The 21,502-nt window shown below is 43.7% G+C and overlaps 1 protein-coding gene across 1 annotated transcript in view; it reads left to right on the plus strand.

Moving 5' to 3' along the window:
- The window catches only part of AGPS (alkylglycerone phosphate synthase), a 214,174-nt gene that overhangs the window by 107,188 nt on the left and 85,484 nt on the right, over positions 1-21,502 (plus strand). The window contains exon 11 of the mRNA XM_073577433.1: positions 4,609-4,736. Coding sequence (XP_073433534.1) covers positions 4,609-4,736 — 128 coding nt within the window. The remainder of the gene's footprint in view (positions 1-4,608; positions 4,737-21,502) is intronic.

A 21,502-nucleotide genomic window follows, 5' to 3' on the forward strand; every position in this document is an offset into this window, starting at 1 on the left:
CCAATCCCAGCTGATCAGCTCCACCAATGACGATCGGCGGGTCGTTTAATTGACTGGTTGACCTCTGTTCCATGCACACAGAACGATTGTTAATACGATGCTTCTGTTCTCATAGGATATCTTGAATATCCTTTTAGCATATTCGCGGGATGGGCTGACATCCATCTCGTATGCAAGGGCCTTTGGAAACAAACCCCAAAATTCCCTTTTATAATGCAGCTTTAGGGTATGTGCACATGTTGCGGATTTGGCTGCGGATTTTTCTGAATCCGCAGGTAAAACTACCTGCAGATTTAGTTCAGCTTTACTGTGCATTTTCTGCGGATTTCGCCTACGTTTTTACATCTGCCGATTCCTATAACGGAAGAGGTGTAAAAACGCTGCGGATCCCTCACAAAGAATTGACATGCTGCGGAAAATAAACCGCAGCAAATCTGCGCGGAATTGCATGCATGTGCACAGCGGATTTGGTTTTCCATAGGTTTACATGGTACTGTACACCGCATGGAAAACTGCTGCGAATGCGCAAGGCCAAATCCGCTGCGGATCCGCAGCCAAATCCGCAACGTGTGCACATACCCTTACGATTTGCTGTGATCATCGAGGCCCAAACGAACTCTAGTCAAGAGAGGGTTAATGATGAGACTTTTTTCTGTGTCAGTTTTATTTTACAATTTTATTGTTCTTTTATGAATCATCCTTTGTTTTTGTTTTTTTGTTTTTTTTTTAAATATGATTTGCCTTCGAATCCATAATTTAAAAAAAAAAAATTGCAAAATTATTTAATTTTTTTTATCAAGTTTTTCTTTTCCTCCGTCTTCCGTCCCCAAAGGAGAACAATTCAGGTCATGGCAATAATTTTTGATAAATTGCTAGCACTACTATTTTAAGGTGATGAATTAAGAAAGAGGGGGGGGGAATAAAAACAACAAGCCTAAGCATTTCTTTGCCTGAACTTGTACAATTTTTTTTTTTCAGAATGCAGAGCGTCCAGATTTATAGCCCTGACAGTTATATTGCGGTATAATACAATTACATCAGTTGTATATCTTACAGCATAGTTATAATGTTCACAGCCTTTTAAATCCTCCTTACAGTTACGGTGGCATTTATAGCCCATTGACCTTGTGGATAACATTTAATAATGTCACCATAACCTTTTAACCCCTCAGTTTCGCTGCTTTAAAAAAAAATAAAAAAAATAATAATGTTCATTCTGTGCCGGGTTGTGAGGATGAACGGTCTCGGCTTGGTGCGTGTATTTTGTAGATGTGTATATCAAATTAATTTGCATTCTTCAGCCCATAGATCATTGTGAAATCCACGTGTATTATTTTCCTCTTTCCGGGGGAAAATTGATGTGTATAAATTGCACACAGCACTCAATAAAGTTCTCTCTCTCGTTGTGATCATTTTTAATTTGTCGCTTTATAACTGCTCTCGTGTGATGCTAGGCGAGCGAGGCCCCAAATTAAATCTACAGGAAATATGATTATGAAAGATACTTAAAGCGCAGTTTAAGATGTTTTATGTGACGCTTCATGAGTTGCCGGCTAGACCATAATGACCCGGAATGCCCTGTTGGGACTTTAGTCGGAGTTTGAAGAAGGGGGGTGCCGAAGCTGCTCTTGATGCTCACCCCATTATTATGGTTTGTTTTTAAAGAGAATGTCCAACCTTTTGCATCTGCAGTGTATGAATGACTGTCTGCAGGCAGTATCTCTGGTATCAACATGTCCAACGCTAGCATCACATATGGTGGGGTGGCTGCAACATATTTAACAGACAACGTAGTTTTTGAAATTACATTGGAGCGGCTGGAGACTGTGAATCCTGTGCAGCAGCACGCGTGTCACAAGCGGTGAGAACTTCAGCTCACTGAAGGATGGGACAGAAGATTGACGGGTGTCCTAGACAATGAGGGATGGCATAGTTGATACTGTAAAAAAAAAACAAAAAAAAAACATTGCATATTTTTGCTGTGACAAAGAGGGGATAAGGGAGAGAGGCAAGTTTACAGTATCTCCACACTCCGACTGCCCATCATCAGCTCCAGCATCTTCACCCTACTCCGCATACACACCGGACCACCTTACCACACAGATAACCTGCCGTCAGCCATGTCCCGAGGTAAAGATGAGGGACCCAGAGATGCACAACGAGAGCCCAAAGGGGAGGAGGATACACTGCAGCTAGGTCACATGGAAGGCAAGGGTGAAGACCCAGCACCATGGCCCCGTCACACACAGCGAGATCGCTGATTTTGTGACGCCACAGCGATCTCGCCAGCGATATCGCTGTGTGTGACCTGTATCAGCGACCGGCCCCCTGCCAGGTATCGCTGATCGCGCTTCAACATCCTGGACCATTTTTTGATCGTTGGTCTCCCGCTGGTCAACGCGCATCACAGCGAGAGACCAACGATCAGCTACGTTGGGAATGTGGGAGGAAACCGGAGAACCTGGAGGAAACCCACGCAAACACGGGGAGCACATACAAACTCCATGCAGATGTGGTCCTTGGTGGGATTTGAACCCAGGACCCCAGCGCTGCAAGGCTGCAGTGCTAACCACTGAGCCACCGTGCTACCCACCAGAAAAGTAGAAAGACTGATGAATATACAGAAAGGGGATGCACACTATTTGAAACAGGACTGTTTTTCTCATATTACAATGGGCTTCAGTCCCATGCACAAAAATTCCCAAATATTTACAGATTATTAAAATTTTCAGTTTTTAACAAGTTTGTGATCACACACCTAGTCTAAGGTATATTTCTCTTGTCCTTGTTTAGAAAAACGAGAACATTGAAAATTGTCTTTTAAGTATCAAAATTTTAGTTTTAGTTAATTTTGCACAATACTTATTTATTTTTTTAAATTCAGATAAGTGAGCTCAAACGTCATTACAGTTTCTTAGTTCACAAAGGAAAGTTTGGGTTTTACCAGAGTATTTACCAGATTTTTCAACAGCTTTCCAATATAGTGAACATAATCCTATGTTTTTTGAACTGAATGTTAGTCATAGGGTCTTCAAGCATGCAGATATCTCGTGGACTTTTAAGTGTCGGTGAGATTGGCCTAAAGAACCCTTTAGATGAAGGTCTTGATTCCTCAGGACTGGCATTTTGTTCCCCAGTTTTGATGAACAATATGCTGGACTAAGATGCATCGTAATGAACTTGTTGCATCTTTTAGCTGCTGTGCATCACCGCAAGAGACATATTCCTGTCATGGACCCAACTTTTGTAACGTAAATGATGTTGAATTTGCTGGATGCACTCGGCCATGTACCTCTCCATTAAGCTTTTCTCCCTTTTCAAATCGCTGGGGAAGCTCTCCGAAACCGGCGTTAACCCACCAAAAGTCTACTCCGAGTTGCACAAAAATTTCAAACCGTTTTACCCCAAAATTCTGGATATGTTGATCTTGCAGACCATGCTCGAGACCTGCCTGAACTGTTTCCATTTTGCTTAAAGAAACTCTATACAATAGAGTTGGGAGGATGAACTGGGATGTTCTCCATTATAACTGTGTGACAGGTGCTGTCTAATCATCACCAGTAACTGTGATAGAAGTTTCTGACCCTAACACATCATAGTAAAAAAAGTCTTTACTTATACTTACCAATAACTGGTTAAAATACCAATTTACTGCAGCAGTGAAAAGCTCCATTGGTACATTATACAGGCTATTCTGGTAACTGACATTGTGAACTCCCCCCTTCAATGATCAGTAATCACAGACGGCAATTCTTTACTGTAAGAGCACTGAGACTATGGAAATCTTTGCTACATGATGATGTTTGTCTTGAAATATGTACCGGTAACATTACAGGTTATGGGCACTACATCCTGTGATGAGACATTAATGCAGGGAACTAGTCTGACTGTGGTATGTGAAGTTGGGAATAATTTTTTTTCCTCTTTTTATATAGGGCAATTAGCATCTGCCTCATGTTGATTCTGATGAAGGCAAAATAAAACCAAATCATTAGTTTATAGGTTGAACTCAATGGCCTTATGTCTACCTTCAACCTTAAAACTTTTTGAAACTTAAAACTTAGTGGTACTGCACATCCGCCCTTGTTTGAATGAATAAAGGTGGATCTACAACACCTCGTTGGGGCCATTTTACAGTTGACGTAGCGGTGCTGTCCTGCTCCGCAACGTATGACGTTCCTCTGCTGCTGACATCTGGAACTGCTAATCGGTGGGGGTGCTTGGGGTTGCACCCCCCGCTGATCTGATATTGACGACCTATCCTAAAGAGAGGCCAACAATTTAAAAGTACTGGACAACCCCTTTAAGGCCTCAAAGCGGAGTGTGTAATGTGAAAAGCTATAGATCCTAAATACTGTGATTTACCTTAGCAAAGGAAAAGGAATCAGTTGAATCTATTAGCGTTAGTAAAAAAAAAAGCAAATATTAAAATATTTATTTCATTACTTGGGATGAAACATGCCAACCTCAAAATGTACAGATCACTATTGAAAATGCTTGGAAACATACAACGTGTAATGCTTGTCTTTATGTTTTTATATTTTTGTTACCTGGAATTATTATATATTTTTTCTTTTTAATGTACCGGAATTTGTTTTCTTGTTCTAGGAACTCTTGGAGTAGTTACAGAAGTCACAATTAAAATCCGGCCTCTTCCAGAATATCAGAAGTACGGTTCCATAGTGTTTCCAAACTTTGAGCGGGGTGTAGCTTGCTTAAGAGAAGTTGCAAAACAGGTGAGTTCTCCTACGGGTATGTGCACACGGTGCGGATTCTGCTGCGTTGTACAGTACCTTTATTTCCTATGGAAATAAAAAAACGCTGTGCACATGCTGCAGATTTTTCCGCGCGGTTTTGCTGCGGTTTACAATCCGCAGCATGTCAATTCTTTAGTGCGGAAACGCTGCAGTTTCACACCTCATCCATTATGAGGTGTAAAACCGCAGATAAACCGCAGGACTTTTGTCCTGCGGATTTATCTGCGGTTTTCACTACAAAATCCGCAGAGGCAAAATACTCCGTGTGCACGTAGCCTAAAATTCTTACAGGGCTGTGATACATTCCAACTGATTGCTGTAAGGCTATGTTCACACGTTACGTTTTTGAAAACCTGCTCTCTTGGCAGTAAAGAAGCAACGAGACAAAAGCAGATTTTGCTGAGTGTTTGCCTAGTTTTGGTCCGTTTTTTTACTACATTTTTGTCAGGGTACATTTGTTTTTTTTTGTTTTTTTGTGCATGCTGTTAAAGTTTAGTGCTTAGAAAAAAATAATCTGATTCAACTTCATCAGGTTTTGGTACCAAAACCGCAGCAAAACCTATTTTTGCAGCATTTTTTGCACTACCCGTTGCTTTCAATGGGTGAAGAACGCTGAAAGAAGTGACATGATGCACTTGGCTGCACAGTCAAATACCACATACAAGAAAATATTTGCAGTTTTTCTAAATCTATGCACATTTTTGGCTTTTCGCCATAAGACAATCCACCACTAAATTGATGGCTTCCCTAAATGTGCTCATACACCATATAGCTTGCCGAATGCCCATTAAGCTAATAGCTGCCTCTCCTGCCTTCCCTCTTTTATATGTGTTGTCAATGGGGACAGGAGGGGAAAAAAAAAGCCATCAGACACCTCTGGTAGAAGTTCATGGGTTTGGGCAACTTTTCTCTTTTGAACCATAAAGTCTATGGACACCTTTTGACATGTTAACATAATCTAATATATAAAGCTCAAAGTATGTATGTATGTATGTATGTGTGTATGTCCGGGATAGGCATCCACACCGTCGCAGCTACAGCCACAAAATTTGGCACAGTCACACGTCTGGACCCCGAGAGCATCCTAAGTTATGTTGTGAGGCGAAATTTTAACACCGCGCGTTCCAATTCACCAAACAATTTTGCCCCTATCTACATAATGGGGAAACAGTGTGTGCGCCCCGCCCCTCATTATGATGTCACAATGGTTGCCATGGCGACTCTAATGTCATCATAGGTTGCAAGCCCCGCCGCTCATTATGATGTCATAATGGTTGAGTATGAGATGGAGGATGTGTGATGGGTATATGGGCATTGGACTATGAGATGAAGGATGTGTGATGGGTATATGGGCACTCGACTATGGGATGGCGAATATGTATGATGGGTATATGGGCTTGGGACTATGGGATGGAGAATATGTATGATGGGTATATGGGCATAGGACTATGGGATGGAGAATATGTATGATGGCTATATGGGCATAGGACTATGGGATGGAGCATGTGTGATGGGTATATGGGCACTCGACTATGGGATGGAGGATATGTATGATGGGTATATGGGCACGGGCCTATGGGATCGTGGATATGTATGATGGTTATATGGTCCCTTGGGTATATGGGCACGGGACTATGGGATGGAGGATGTGTGATGGGTATATGGGCACGGGACTATGGGATGGAGGATGTGTGACGGGTATATGGGCACGGGACTATGGGATGGAGGCTATGTATGATGGGTATATGGGCACGGGACTGAGATGAAGGATGTGTGATGGGTATATGGGCACTCGACTATGGGATGGAGGATATGTATGATGGGTATATGGGCTTGGGACTATGGGATGGTGAATATGTATGATGGGTATATGGGCATGGGACTATGGGATGGAGAATATGTATGATGGGTATATGGATATGGGACTATGGGATGGAGGATATGTATGATGGGTATATGGGCACCGGGCCTATGGGATCGTGGATATGTATGATGGGTATATGGGCACGGGATTATGGGATGGAGGATAATTATAATTTTTTATAACTAACCACAGTTAGTTACTATGCCCGGGCAGCGCCGGGCTCTTCAGCTAGTTTTTACATATATTAGTTTAGTTAATAAAATTGTGCTAGGTTTCAGTCTGCTATCTTCATACCATTATTCATTTTCAGACCTCCAAATTTGCAGTTTGAAGCTTGGTCCATGTTTTGGATTTTTGTTTTATTGCAGTTTCTCTCCTAGTAATGTAGTCTGGATTTGAGGTCTCTGTGGACATCATTAGCTCATAGTTCAGCTAATTTATTCAGTCGCCATGACAACACCCCGAGAGAGGGGATCCGCCCTTCGGGGACAGGAAATCTACAGACATAAAAAGGGCGGCCCTCTCTCCTGCCTCAGTTGGTTTCCTGTCCCTGACAGGGGATCCCTTCAGACACCTCTACAGGAGTCCAGATGAAATCCCATGCCCGGCAGGCCGATTCAGGCAGCGGGGGTCCCCTGCCTCGGTCTCTCCGGAGTACTGGAAGCGCTGCACGGCAGGGGGACTGTTGGTGCAGGCGGAAGCAGGTGGAAGAGGCCTTCAGGGGGAGAGCCTGCTTCTGGAGGCCCGACGCCAGTACCCAGTAGGTAGGTCCAGGCTGCCCCTCCTTGTCCGATCGCGGGGGGGGGGGGCGGCGGCGGGGCGTCTGCTTCTGCCGGAGGTGGGGGCCGCTGGCTCGTGGGCGCGGACAGGTGATGCCTGGTCGCGCCGTATGACGCGCCGGGCGGGGGCTGCGGCTGTGACGTCAGGGGTGTGCGCCTCTGGGGAGGCTGGGTGGCCGGGGTGCGCGGCGTGCGCCTGGCCGGGGGTTTCCCGTCCCCGCCGCTGGCTTGGTCGGGGGGGAGGAGGAGCCGAACATCAGGGGGTACTCGGCAGGCCTGGATGAGGGACACCTGTGAGCCCCGTAGGGGGTTGGCCGGCTACTTAGCTGCCTCAGATCAGCTGTGAGGCGCTTCTGGCCCTGTGTTGTTTGAGAATGGCGTCGCAGGAGCGGGCAGAGCCTCTGGACGAGCATCCACAGATGCAGCCTCAGCCTTCAGAAAGACCCCAGCAGCGGTCTAGCAGCAGCAGTCACTCTTAGAAACATAGGTCTACTCAGAACCAGATAAATCCACGAGCCGTAAAGGATCGGCTGCTCCCCCCACAGAACCCGGTACTGCGCTGCTATGAACCAGGGTAAGTGAGCTACGAGGAAGTTCACTTTGGTGATTTTCTGTTCCCTTTATGTTTCCTCTCTCCATTCTGCCAGGGGAAAAAGTGCTCTGGAAAGAGCAAGCATAGAAAGTGTGCTGAATGCGGGGTTCCCCTCCCGGACGGTCAGGGAAGAAAGCTATGTAGACCCTGCATACAGCGCCTTGTCACAGAAGAGACCGCTGACTTTACCTCCAGTATACGGGAGATAGGCAGGAGGTTAGGGGTTCGGTTAGATCTCTATCTCCGGACACGGGGTTCAGGGAGAAATCCCCTAGATCCCCCATTCTGGTCTCCGATAGCGACTTGCAGGAGTTTAAATCAGATTCATCCTCATCATCTGAAGCCAGATCGGGCCACTCCTGTTTTCCACTAGAACAAGTCAATCATCTAGTAAAGGCGGTAAACACCACAATGGGGATTGAGGAGATCCCGACAGAGAAGTCAGTACAGGATTCGATGTTCCGAGGATTGGATCGAAGAAATCGTAGGTCCTTCCTGTTGGTAGACAAAATTAGTGCCCTTATTACACGGGAGTGGAAAAAGCCCGAGAGGAAAGCCTCCCTGCCTCCTGCCTTCAAAAGACTGTATCCATTTGAGGAAACAGCTTCATCCTCATGGGACAAAGCCCCAAGACTGGACGCGGCTATCGCCAAAGCGTGCAAAAAGACGTCCCTACCCTTTGAGGACCTTGGTAGCTTAAAGGACCCGCTGGACAGGAAGGCGGATGTTTTCCTCAAGGAAACCTGGGAAACATCAGCTGGAGCCCTACGGCCAGCGATCGCTGCCACGTGCACCGCCAGGTCCTTAACGGTATGGTTGGACCAGATCCGCAGCCCTCGCCAATGCCGCCCGTAGGGCCTTGTGGCTCAAATGTTGGCCGGGTGACATGCAGGCCAGATCAAAGTTATGTGGGAACCCCATAAAAACCCTTTCCTTCAAGACTGCCCTGTTGGTTGCCCTAACGTCAGCCAGGAGGGTTAGTGATCTACAAGCCCTCTCTAGGATACCTCCATACACCCAGTTTGGAGAAGATAGGGTCATTTTAAAGCCAGACCCCCTGTTTTTACCCAAGGTTGCCTCAAAGTTCCACAGACTACAGGAAATAGTCCTCCCATCCTTCTGTCTGAACCCCACTAACCCGACCGAGCATAAGCTCCATTCCCTAGATGTAAGACTGTGCCTCCATAGTTACATTTCAGCCACAGAACCATGGAAAAAGGACAATGCCCTGTTCGTATCCTTTCAGGGAGCTAGGAAAGGACTTAGAGTGTCCAAAAACACCCTAGCTAGGTGGATTAGGGAGGCTATTTCTTTTGCTTATACAGCAGGTGGGCTAGAGATTCCAGAAGGCATAAGGGCGCACTCTACTCGGGCCGTGGCAACATCCTGGGCAGAGAGATCGGAAATATCCATCGAGGACATAGGTAAGGCAGCCACATGGTCCTCTCCATCCACGTTTTTTAACCACTATAGATTGGATTTAGGCGGGTGCGCCGACCTCACGTTTGGGAGAAAAGTGCTTGAGGCAGCTATCCCTCCCTAAGTTCTCTTCATCTCTGTAAATCTCTTGTGGTGCTGTCATGGCGACTGAATAATTGCTCAGCTACTTACCGGTAGCGGTGTTTTTTAGGAGCCCATGACAGCACCTTTACATTCCCTCCCTCTGCTCTCACGTCTTGGATCAGCACCTTTTCTTTCAGTTAAACGTTAGTCACAGGGGTGAAGAATATTTTCTTTGACTGTGTATATATGAATTGCTACTAACCTGGGAGGTCCTCTCATGCTCTGTAATCCAACTGAGGCGGGAGAGAGGGCTGCCCTTTTTATGTCTGTAGGTTTCCTGTCCCCGAAGGGCGGATCCCCTCTTTCGTGGTGCTGTCATGGGCTCCTGAAAAACATCGCTACCGGTAAGTAGCTCAGCATTTTCTCTGCCCTCCCAGAGACTGTCCATGCTTTTTCCAAATTGTGGAGATCTGTGTACAACTCCCTCCCTGCTGCTATCTCTAACAGTGATCCACCGATTCATCACTGCGGTTTCTCCATCTTTTTTTTTTTTTTTTAAACTAAAATTGCCCCTTTTTGTTATGTTCACTTTTTTTCCAATATGCTTTTTGCTTCACTTTTTAAATTTTCTCTTTTAAATCTGAATAAGGCATGTGGAGGAGTTTTCAATTTGGCGTATTTTGCAACATTGTAAAGAATTTGTCTCTCATTGAATCAAGAGTGCCTGCCTCCAACACGCCTCTTCATCAAGAGCGGCATGGACAGCCCCCTTGTTGAATTGGGATATTAGGCTATGTTCACACGTTGCGGTTTTGCAGCCTTTTTTTTTTTTTTTAATGCAAATTGTAAACTGCGTTTTACAGTACCAGCAAAGTCATGAGATTTCAAAAATCTCACGCACACACATTGGTTTATTTTCCTGACTAATTTGGAAAACTGCTGCTTTTTTTTTTTTTTTTCTAGTGTATGTGCAGCATTTATTCACCCATAGAAAACAATAGAGAATAAAGATGGAGAGCAGAGAGCCAAATGGAGCAGACACTTTACCGATATTTATTAATTTTTTCAAAAGTACTCACTAGATAAAACACTGAAGCTGCAAATGGTATAAAGGATTTCAAGAAAACTATTTGAGATTGTTGTACCTTTTGCATTTAGGAATGAAATGTACAAAATTTTTTTTTTTTTTAATGTGCGTGTAGTCATTAACTGTCGTGTTAAATAAAATGTTTTCAAGGGAATTTATCAACAGGTTTTTGCCAGCCTGATGCCAATGATGTCACTTACTGGGCTGCTTTATTCAGTTGTGAGAAGATCCCTGATTTATCTGTTGTAGCTGTAGCAGTGGTCAGAATGCTGAGCTGTGTATAACCCCGCCCACACCCCTGATTGGCAGCTTGCTAACAAAGTACACAGGGCCGTGCCAATCAGTGTTGAGGGGGCAGGATAACAGATTAGCCTGCCCTCTGTGCACATGAGCCCTAGTCCTCTAGTGATAATCTCCTGCTGATAAAACACTGATTGTGCGGAAACTAAAAAAAAAAACCAGCCCAGTAAGTGACACATCCTTGGAATCAGACCTTCTCAGAATAAATAGCTCAAACCTACTGACAGGATTCCCTATTAATACCGGAGAAGACTGTAGTTGCTAACATTTTATAAACTGCAAGATTTTCTTAACGCGTTACCCGATTTATATGAGAAATCGTTAATTGCAGTACCAGCCACGGCCCATGAACGTTGATTCAGCCTGTGTAAAGAGGTGCTGTATCAAAATTTTGGTCTATAAAAATGAGTAATGTTTTAGTGAGGGTGTGAAAAAAACTAAATATATAAAAACAATTTAATCACATATTGGCCATCATTCAGTAATGATCCAAAAATCTCCTTCCCAGGTTTGCCGGTCGGTGTGGGTCACGGTTTTAGCATTATCGCATGTGTGGCCGGCCAGATATTAATTGCTCAGTTCTCTTTATAACGCGGCACAATCTCTCTTCTGCAGAGCTTACTTTCCTTGAATTGAGCCTCATGAAACACCTGGGTCTCGGCATTTGTTCCTAAACTCTTTTTTACTGCATCTGGCGCCCAAAGAGAAACAAGCTGTGCCTTTTATGGACTGTGCAAATGCCAAGCCATGCCCTGGTTTTCTTTCTCTTCTAAATTGGGCCATAACCTAGTTTAGTTACCCAATGTGTCGGCCTTTTTTTTTTTTTTTTTTTCTAAATTGTATTTTCGAACTTAACTGTTCAAAATTTAATACACGTAATTGTTTTGTGTGACGTAAAAGTAACATTTCTTAAAGCAGTTGAAATATCAAGCTAAGGTGGTGCGTGACACTTCACCCATTTTTCTTACAGCACTATATGCAAAGTATAAATCCACTAGCAAAAGTGACTCGCACTATAAAGATAAAATATATTATTTAAGTTAAAATACATATTAGATCATATTACACATACATAGACATAAAATATTTCAGGGAAATGTGAATCACTAAACGGACATGTAAGGGTACAGTGAAACATCGGATCATACAGTTAATAATTAATGACCCTGTTCATAAGTGTGTATTGCCATATAATATACTCAATGGGATCCTTTTTAGCTAAAATGCACATGAACCAATACATATCTAAGTTTTGTGCAATATAGTATAAGATTGTTATTAAAATAAATATTTTTACTCAGACCCAACACACAATGCCCACTTTCCTTTGGCTGTTTCGCACACTGCTTTCTCAAGGGGTGGAAGCTAATGTGCCCAAAAACTCCTACACCCTTTGATCAAATATTAGTTACGTACTTGAACTTAATAGGTGCTTACCCCCGCGTCCATCTCCTGTCCATATGTGTACGTGTGCACGGTCTCCCGGCGATTCACACATACACATGTGGACAGGAGATGGATGCGGGGTAAGCACAAGTGATGAGCGAACATGCTCTGATAAGATGACAACATTTTATCTGAGCACGTTCGCTCATCATTAATGATGAGCGAGTATACTCGTTGCTTGGGTCTCCTCGAGCATGCTCGGGTGTCCTCCGAGTATTTTGGCGTGCTCAGAGATTTAGTTTTCGTCGTCTCAGCTGCATGATTTGCGAGATTTGCGACTGCTAGACAGGCTGAATACATGTGGGAATTCCCTAACAAACAGGCATCCCACACGTGTATTCAGCCAGTCCAGCAGCCACAAATCATGCAGCTGAGGCGGCGAGAACTAAATCTCCGAGCACACCCAAAATACACCCGAGCATGCTTGGGAAAACCCAAGCAGCGAGTATACTTGCTCATCACTACTCATCATTAGTAAGTGCCTGTTATGTTCAGGTGTGTAACTAATATTTGAAATTGGCCAAAGAGTGTATAAATGGAGGAGTTTGGGGCACATTATCTATATCCCCTTGAGAAAGCAGTGTGTGAAACGCTCATCAGGCCACTTCCATTATTTATTAATTTTGTAAACTGGTTATCTATATACAAAGTAATTCACAAGACTCGTGTTCTTTTTGATCTAAATTTACAGTATTTTATAGCTGGTAGGTTATTTCAGAATGGGTTAAAATAGCTTGTTATCATAATGTTTATTTTCAGCCATTCTGAAAAATGAATAATAGAAATCTGTGCTCTTTTTACAGTTGTATTCCAACTAAAAAAATGAAGCTTTAAAGTCTCTGGGGGTAATCTTTTCTAGCCCCAGATTGGATAGTAAAATCAGTTTTGATTTCATACTGCAAAAGCGCTATCTGGCAAGGACCACCTGCGATGCCTAGCTGGCCTATTAGACAACGTTGTGCTCTTTTACGAGCCGTGAAGCTTGGCCAGGTATAAATTCAAGCCAGGATCCCATGTACAGGCAGCCTGTTTGGGGATGATTGCCCCTCATCAGGGAGAGGGTGGCTGGGTACAATGCCCTTGAGGTAACGTATTGGAGATGCTACTTCACCATAAAGATGAGTCTGTCTGTAGAGGACTTTCCTTCTAGCACTGATCACGTTGCAAGGCTCTGACATTGACCCTTGGTGATACTTGTGAGATCAATTCTATTGTTTTTTTTCATGGCAAGAGATCTAATTTGCCAACTTTCTTTTTTTTTTTTTTTTTTTTTTTAGCCTGGGTTATTGGTTGTAAGACTCCATGCTGAGCTGGTCTCTTTAATGAGAACCAGTACTTCTCCTCTTCACCCAACACACAAAGTTGTCTTTGCAGACTGGCATGTGATTTTTTTTTTGTTTGTTTTTCCTTTCAAGAAAAATGTAACTTTTTTTTTGCTCAATCACAAAGTGTACACTTGCTTTTTAAGGGAGGATCTGGGGAGCAGAAGTCAGTATGTAGTGCTCTCCGGCAACTCTAATGGTAGCATGCTCTTCTGTAGGCCAGGTCTATACATGGCCACATAGTGATCACCACTCTTTTGCAAACGGCATGTTGGCAGAACAATCTGTAGACTAGGATTAAACAAGTATAGTCCTGCCTCCACTTCTCGTAATCCTTCTCAGTATTTCTGACATCCTGACATCCGGCCATGGGACCGCAAGTTACTACGAACGGAGACACTTCGTGGGATTGCACTTTGGAATGATTTTTTTTAAGTGGTCAGACTAAAAAATTTTAACAAAATAATTAGGTTTTCCATTGATCACATTTTCTATCAAATGCAATCAAGTTTCCTAAATTCCAGAGACTAATAAATGCCGGGGGCTGTGTATGGCGTGCATTGTGTCTAGGGGACTGCTAGGGAATGTCTGCAGCCTTCACAGCTTATGACAAAGAGAATATTTATAGTGGACAAAAAAGGTGGCGGTAACAGTACATTAATTAACTGGAGTGTTTAGAGGGGTGAGAGCGCTGATCTGTGGATTCAGAGGATAAAACAAAAATGGGCAGGTATTAAATTAATTTAAGGAGAGGTGCCGTTAAAGTGAGTAAATAAAGTCACTAAAAGGGCTCCTAACTTGGCTCGGTAGCGGCACGGCCAATAACAAGCAGATTTATGTGTTTGTCCGACTTGAATTTAAAGCCCCAAGAGCAGAGCACAGATGTAGAACGGACTTGGGAACAGTTGTAAAATTGTCACCAGCGCCGAACTATTCACAAAGTCATGGCAGCCATATAACACTGTGTGACCAGCAGCGGGTGATCCGGCCTGCAGCCCTCCACCTTAGCAGCGGGTTTACTCTAGTAATACCGCAGATTAACACTCACAAGCTGTATTGTCAGAACATGTAGGAATTTACACTCAGATCTTCGCTGAAACGTCTGCAATTATTTACGTCGCCCAGGTATAATGGAAGAGTAGTTTGACTTTTCCTTTTGCTACTGCAACTATGATACATGGGATTACTGAAAGCGTAAAGTGGAGTCCGTCTATTGTATGCAACGGACGCTTTCCTCCACCCCTTCTTGCCATGATTGACAGCCTGCAGTGTATGCATGTAGACATACCAGCCTACGGGTCACCAGCCGGGGAGGTGGGGGAGCACTTATCTCCTAGGAATACTCCAGACCATGAGTCCACGGTCTTCATTCAGTGCTTCTTATGTGCCATTTTGACCTCCTTGAGTATGGATCTTGAGCACATTGGTCGGACAAATCCTCTCTGAAGGGCTCATCTATGACAAACCCTTAAAGACATATTGGCTAAACCTGTCAAATTCAGCAGATTGTCCAATACATATTGGCCTGGGCAAAGAAAGATTGGGCACCTTTATAGTGCAGATTACTTTTATATATTTTTTCTAATTAAAAAATGTTTAAAGATGTACACATTCCTTTAAAGGGGTTGTCCGGCCTTAGGCTACAAGTCCACAGTTGCTCCGTGACTGCAGACTTGTGAATTCTCACAGCGCGCACACTGCGTGCTGTCAGGATTCTTCGATGCCAGCACGGACCATAAATATGCAATTTGACTACATGCGGTCACTGTCCGATTTTAGACATGTGTGAACTCTCTCAATGCAAGTGTATTGATGGCGGCTGGACACGTCTAGGCAGCATGTGGCCTGCAGTATACAAATCGCGTGCTTTGGGGCACATGACCAGAGAGTGCTCACAGCACGTAGCGCACACAATGTGAGGATTCACAAGTCTGCAGTAACCTAGGCTACAAGTCTGCAGTCACTCTAAGTCTTGACAACCCTCTTGTGAGACAGGGTTCACGTCACACCACATCTGTGTCTTACAGCCTTCCTCCAATAGACATATATGGCCAAAACCGATGTACATCGTGACTCCATCTGCATCCTAATAGTCAATGGCCCCATCAGCATTTGCCGTTTTGCTTTTTTTTTTCTGGAGCCGAACAAGTTCCTTCACACACAGGAAGGAACTTGTTCGGCTCCAGAAAATCTCGCCAGCGAGATCGCTGTGTGTGATGGGGATCAGCGACCGGCCGCCCTGCCGGTTATCGCTGATCGTGCTCGAGCAGCCTGGGTCGTTTTTCGATCGCGGGTCTCCCGCTGCCCAGCATGCATCGCTGTGTGTGGCAGTGAGAGACCAGCGATCAGCGACGCTGGTTTCTAATGTAAACGTCGGGTATCCAGGAGTCGCGGCTCTTAGATACCCGATGTTTACCTTGGAAACCAGTGTGTACGCCAGTTTCCAAGGTAAACAGCGGGTATCCAGGAGCCGCGGCTCTTAGATACCCGATGTTTACCTTGGAAACCAGTGTGTACGCCAGTTTCCAAGGTAAACGGCGGGTATCCAGGAGCCGCGGCTCCTGGATACCCGACGTTTACATTAGAAACCAGCGTCCAGCGTCGCTGTTCCTGATCGCTGGGGATGTCTAACGATGTCCCAGCGATCCCATCCTTGTCGGATCGTTGGTGGGATCGCTGGGACATCGTTATGTGTGACGGGGGCTTTAGTTTAAATCTCCTAAATGCAAAGATAACAACAATTTGCAAGGTCCCATAGCTAAGATTTCTGGGGAGTAAATAAGTTTACTGGACTGACGCCCTGATCCATTTTCTGGATAATTGTAGTATTTGATAGAGGTGTATGTGATCCGGGTTACAGGCCAGCCTCTGTCGGCTCCAGCGTTGGCCGTGGCCTGCATGTTATGTCTTCGTTCGTCGTCCATTTCTACTTGGGAGCTCTATAAACAGTTTTGTTATTTTTGTTTTCTTTGGTAGTAGCCGAAGTGAAAACTGGAGCCAAACTGCGCCTGTGAACGTTCAAAGCATATTAAACCTTGTCTTTAAAAATAGTTGTAATGGAAGCGTGAAAGGGAAACAAGGCCCTCGCCAATAAATCAAGGGAGAACAAAGAGAAAGTGATTGTTAACCTTTGAAGTATTTTGTTACTAATGTTCTCTGTAGTCCTTCTAGTTATCGTCTGCTGAACCGCGGCTCATTGAGTAGAGCAGGAGCCACGTCCATATCCAGGTATGGGGTCGGTGTGGGTCGGCATATGCGCTTGGCTCTGCTTATCCAGAACCCCAGCGTCCTCAGAAGTCTGGGTAATACGTATATATAATATTCCCCAATATCAGGGAAATGAAGGATCCGTCATACTGACGTTTCTGATGCCTGATCTCTTGTTCCAGCAGGAGTGAAGTTGTTTTCCAGCAGCAATTTCTTCTCTTCCCATTGAGAAAACTTACTTGCTTGGCTTAGTGGAATTGACCAACCACTATCTGCCTTATAAGACCACCTTACAGGATATAGACACTTTGGGGAGGTACTAAAATGCTGTATTTTTGGCTAAAAAGCTACATTATGTTTTCAATATTGTTTCTTTAGGAACGGTTTTGTTTCTGCGTTCTGATTCTATTTTTGTAGCAGATTGCTGAATGAGTTAACAGCAAATCTGTCAGCGAGCTCATCTGACTGCGGGGTTCTGAGGATAAATATGGTTCTTATTTTTTTGGACAGAAGAAAGAAAAAAATATTCTATTGCTATGGACCCCTACCCTTCCTCTATCGGATTCTGAGAGCCTTGCTCTGCAGAGACTTGTCTCCGCAAGGTCCATAGAAAATGAATGGAGCTGAGGATTAGCCATGCTAGCGTCCACTCTAGTTAAGAGGACTGCAAAACCGATTTCTAAGTAACCAGAGCCCCGTTCTTGGGATCAGGGGGATTCATCATAGCGGTTAGTTACACCCTGACCTAACCAGTCAGCTATCCATTAACCGATGGGGTACTTGCACTGTTCTTTTAGTATTGCGTTGCATGGTCGCAGCCTTGAGAATTCTTTGATGTAAATTTTAGGGTGTTGGGAATAAGACAAACCGGCCTAAATGAGTATACACGTTGGCGTATAGCAATATCCGATGTCCTGGAAGCTTTCACATATCATTTAGGTTTGAAGACCCCGTTAAATGCCATCATTAGGGGTGTTAAAACGAGTGCTGAAAAGGACATGGCGGCGATCAGTAAGTTTGATGTAACCTTCTGTTTATTGGCCTTTACGAAGCGCAGCACTGATCAAATTCTAATCCGTAAATTTGGCATATCAATGGATGGCAAAAGAAATCAATTACACGCCAGGCCATCTGCCTGCCGCTGACTGATGGTCGAGGAGTCGCACCACACGCAGTAATGCCCCGGGCCTTCCCAGTCATCCTTCTCTGTCAGGTCTCCGCACATCCGTCTTACAGTGTCAGTGAACCTGACGTCCAAAATGGCGGACCTTCTGGGTAAACGCAAGCCAAGGGTCAGGCAGACGGCCATACAAGATATCTGTTCGTGGAAAATACAATTTTAGCAGCAATATAATTACATCGAATTTTCCTGTTCGGAAAGCCCCACGTTAACTCTTCTCATGGGGGGAAGCAAACCCACGGATGAAATATAGCAGCGGTGATTGAAGCTGACCGCAAGTGTGACGGATGGCCGGGCCGCCTTCCTAAGACAAAGAAGTGGCAGTTTTCATTTGTTTTTATATGGGAATTGTTCAATTTTGTCTTTGCCATGATATAATCGCACTCCTGGCTTCATATTGCATATCGAATATTAATTTGAGTCCAATTGCACCCAGATTTCTGCGCAGACAGGATGCGCTCAGCCAGGTATCAGGCCTTCCTTCTGATGAGCGGTATTGGGTGTACGCACACACTATTGGATGCGTTAAAGCGCTACATATTGGCTCACTTATACAAGTCTGTTTTATCCTTGTCCTTCCAGATCTCCAAAAATGGAAATTGCAAAAAAAAAGTCCTTTAAAAAAAACAAAAAAAAAAACAAAACTCCTATTGGATTGCACTCTGACCATTGTTATTCTAAGGGGCCATGCACATGGCCGTCTTTATTTTTTTTATTTTTTATTTTCCCCCCTCCTTGGTTCTAGGAAAAACACCCCAGCATAGCCAACTTGGATCCGAATCGCACTCAGCCATATAAGTCAATGAGTTCATGGAAACCATTGGACTGCACTCGGATGACATCTGAGTGCAGCCTGATTGTCAAGGAATGACAGAATGGAGAATATGGATACCTTTTTTTTTTTTTTTCTCACCGTCTTCTCATCTGAGAAAATTGGATCACGATGTGATAGAATTCCGATTAATTTCTGAACGGAGTGTGGTTAGCATAATTGACCCGATTCTCGGGTAAATGTTTTAAAGAAAAAAATGACCTCTACGGGAATCAGTGGTGACCCATTAAACTATAAAGAACACTGCTGACAGTCACGTAGGGTACGGTCCCACACCCTGCCGTATGCGAGCGAGAACCATGCCATCCTGCGGGGGCGAATAGACGTACCAGTGTTCCAGGAATGCCTCCATGATGCCGCTATCTCATGCACAGATTCCCCCTCCAGGCTTTTGGCCACATGTGGAAGCGCAGCATGGGACCTTACCCTTAAAGGGGTTGTCCGGCCTTACGATGTTTATGACCAATCAGCTGTTTTCCGGATATAAGCCGTGAATGGCGCTGGAATAGCACAACTCTGAGCACTATGATGTGTTCATTGCCAAACTTGCTGCTGGGTCTACCCATAGCCGACCCATAATTGGCCTCACCAGTTGTCCTTTCATTAGTGCATTAATAAACTCGCTAGGTAATAAAGTTCTGTCTCACAATTATCGGTTGAGGCCAAAAAGTTGTCCGCGCTTGTTAAAGATGAGTCATATGATGAGACACAGCATTTGGTGATGTGCTGCCGTATAGGAGACCTGAGAACGTATAACACTTATAATCAATACGAGCCCCTATTACCACAAGAATGTGGAATAAAAGGCTGATTGCAATCCAAAATGGGAGAAAAAGGAAAAGAAAAAGGGCGTATCGCCGGATGATTAATTGCCTGGACGTTGATTGCAGATAAACGTTTCTTCCCACCGTTGTTCCCAAACCGCTCTGACATTGATGAATGGCCCGGGGTCTTTAATGAAAGAACCGCTTTGATAGTGCTGATAAACATGTATTTGCTTTATATGTTAAAAATATAAAGCACAGCCAAAAAAGGACCATTTAGTTTTCCGCTTGTGCGCTACTCATTTCTCTCAAATGGGATTAAAAAAAAATAAAAAATTTGACTTTTGCTTTCTGTGTCGCCACTGTATGAAAAACCCCTAAAAACAAGACTTTAGGTATTGCTTTTGTCATTCAGATACTATGATTTTTTTTTTTTTTTCCTGGACGTGTTAGATACTTGATAGTTATAGCCGAGAACGCTTTGTATGTATTTTTTTTTTTTTTTGGCGTGGCGAGCAACACTTTTTTTTATTTTTTTTACTTGCACCTATAGACAATTTTTGTAGAAAGAGCTATTAAAGAAATGTGGCAGTTTTTGCACTTATCTCCAGTGAGAATTTGGTTTGTTCTTTTTTTTTTTTTTTTTTTATTCCGCTATACAGTTGCAGACATATGGGCCACTTTTTAATTTTTTTTACTTTTTAGTGCTAATTTTTATGACCTTTTCCCATGGGGCATTGCTCACAGGATTCTTTAAGGGCGTGTATTTAGGCTTACCGTCTTAGCCATGCCCCCCTTGATAAAGACCATAAAAGTTAACATTTAATAGAAAGGCTCATATCTCTGGAACACTGAGAGATACAAAAAAACAATAAAAAATGGAATGTTCAGGGGATCAGCTGTTATAAATTAAGAGCAAAAACTGGTCTCTTTGAACCTGATGACAGGTCCTCTTTAAAGTAAAAAGGACTGTGCTACTCACTAGTTTTCTGTACCATTGTTGGCAGCGTGTGTTTTTTTTTTTTTTTTTTTTTTTTTTTAAAGAATGAAACCTCGATTTGTAATCTTGCAGCAAGAGACGATCATCTGTGTGGAAGAAATCCAAAAAGCAGGCGCTGCCTAGGAAATGGTAGCAAGAATGGAATGGTGGTTTAAGGCTGCTTTTACACTTACCGTGTTTTTGCGTGCCAATTTTGCGGCCCCAATAGATTTCAATGGGCCGCAAAATCGGGCCGCAAAAGTTCCACGGTGTGCCGTACAGCCGTGAGGGCCGTATTTGCAGCCGTGATGAAAGATCGAGCTTGCTTGATCTTTTTCACGGCGTACGGACACAGCCCCTAGTCAAAATCAATGGGGCCGCAAAAAAAAAAAAAAATCAGAAGTTTGTTTTTGCGGTGCACCGTGAGTTCTGGTTTTGCGGAACGCCATTTTTTTTTTTCAAAACTATTTACATAGTATTGGAAAAATGAAAAACTGCCATCCGCAAGCTTTTTTGCAGACCATAAAAAATGCGGCGATACGGGCTGCAATAACGGACCGCAAATAAAGCGGTAAGTGTAAAAGTAGCCTAATATAAAGGCTATTTAAAAAAAAAAAAAAAAAAATGTTTCGGAGAAGGTTTTGCGCCAGTTTTTAGACTTTGTTTTTAGATTTTAGAACAAACGGTCATTCCATTTGATTGTTGCTACTATTTCCTTGGCAGCGTATTGAAAAGTAACCCATAAGGTAATTTTCCTCAACTCCAGTGCTCGAAAGCCACCAACAGATAATGTTTTCAGGATTGGTATAGTAATCCTCAATTACTGGTAAGATAATCCTGAAAACATGATCTTTTAGTAGCTCTTAAGAACTGGATTTGGGGGAACACTG

This window comes from Dendrobates tinctorius, unplaced genomic scaffold, assembly GCF_039654945.1.
Source record: "Dendrobates tinctorius isolate UK_male_01 unplaced genomic scaffold, ASM3965494v1 ptg000056l, whole genome shotgun sequence".
Lineage (NCBI taxonomy): Eukaryota > Metazoa > Chordata > Amphibia > Anura > Dendrobatidae > Dendrobates > Dendrobates tinctorius.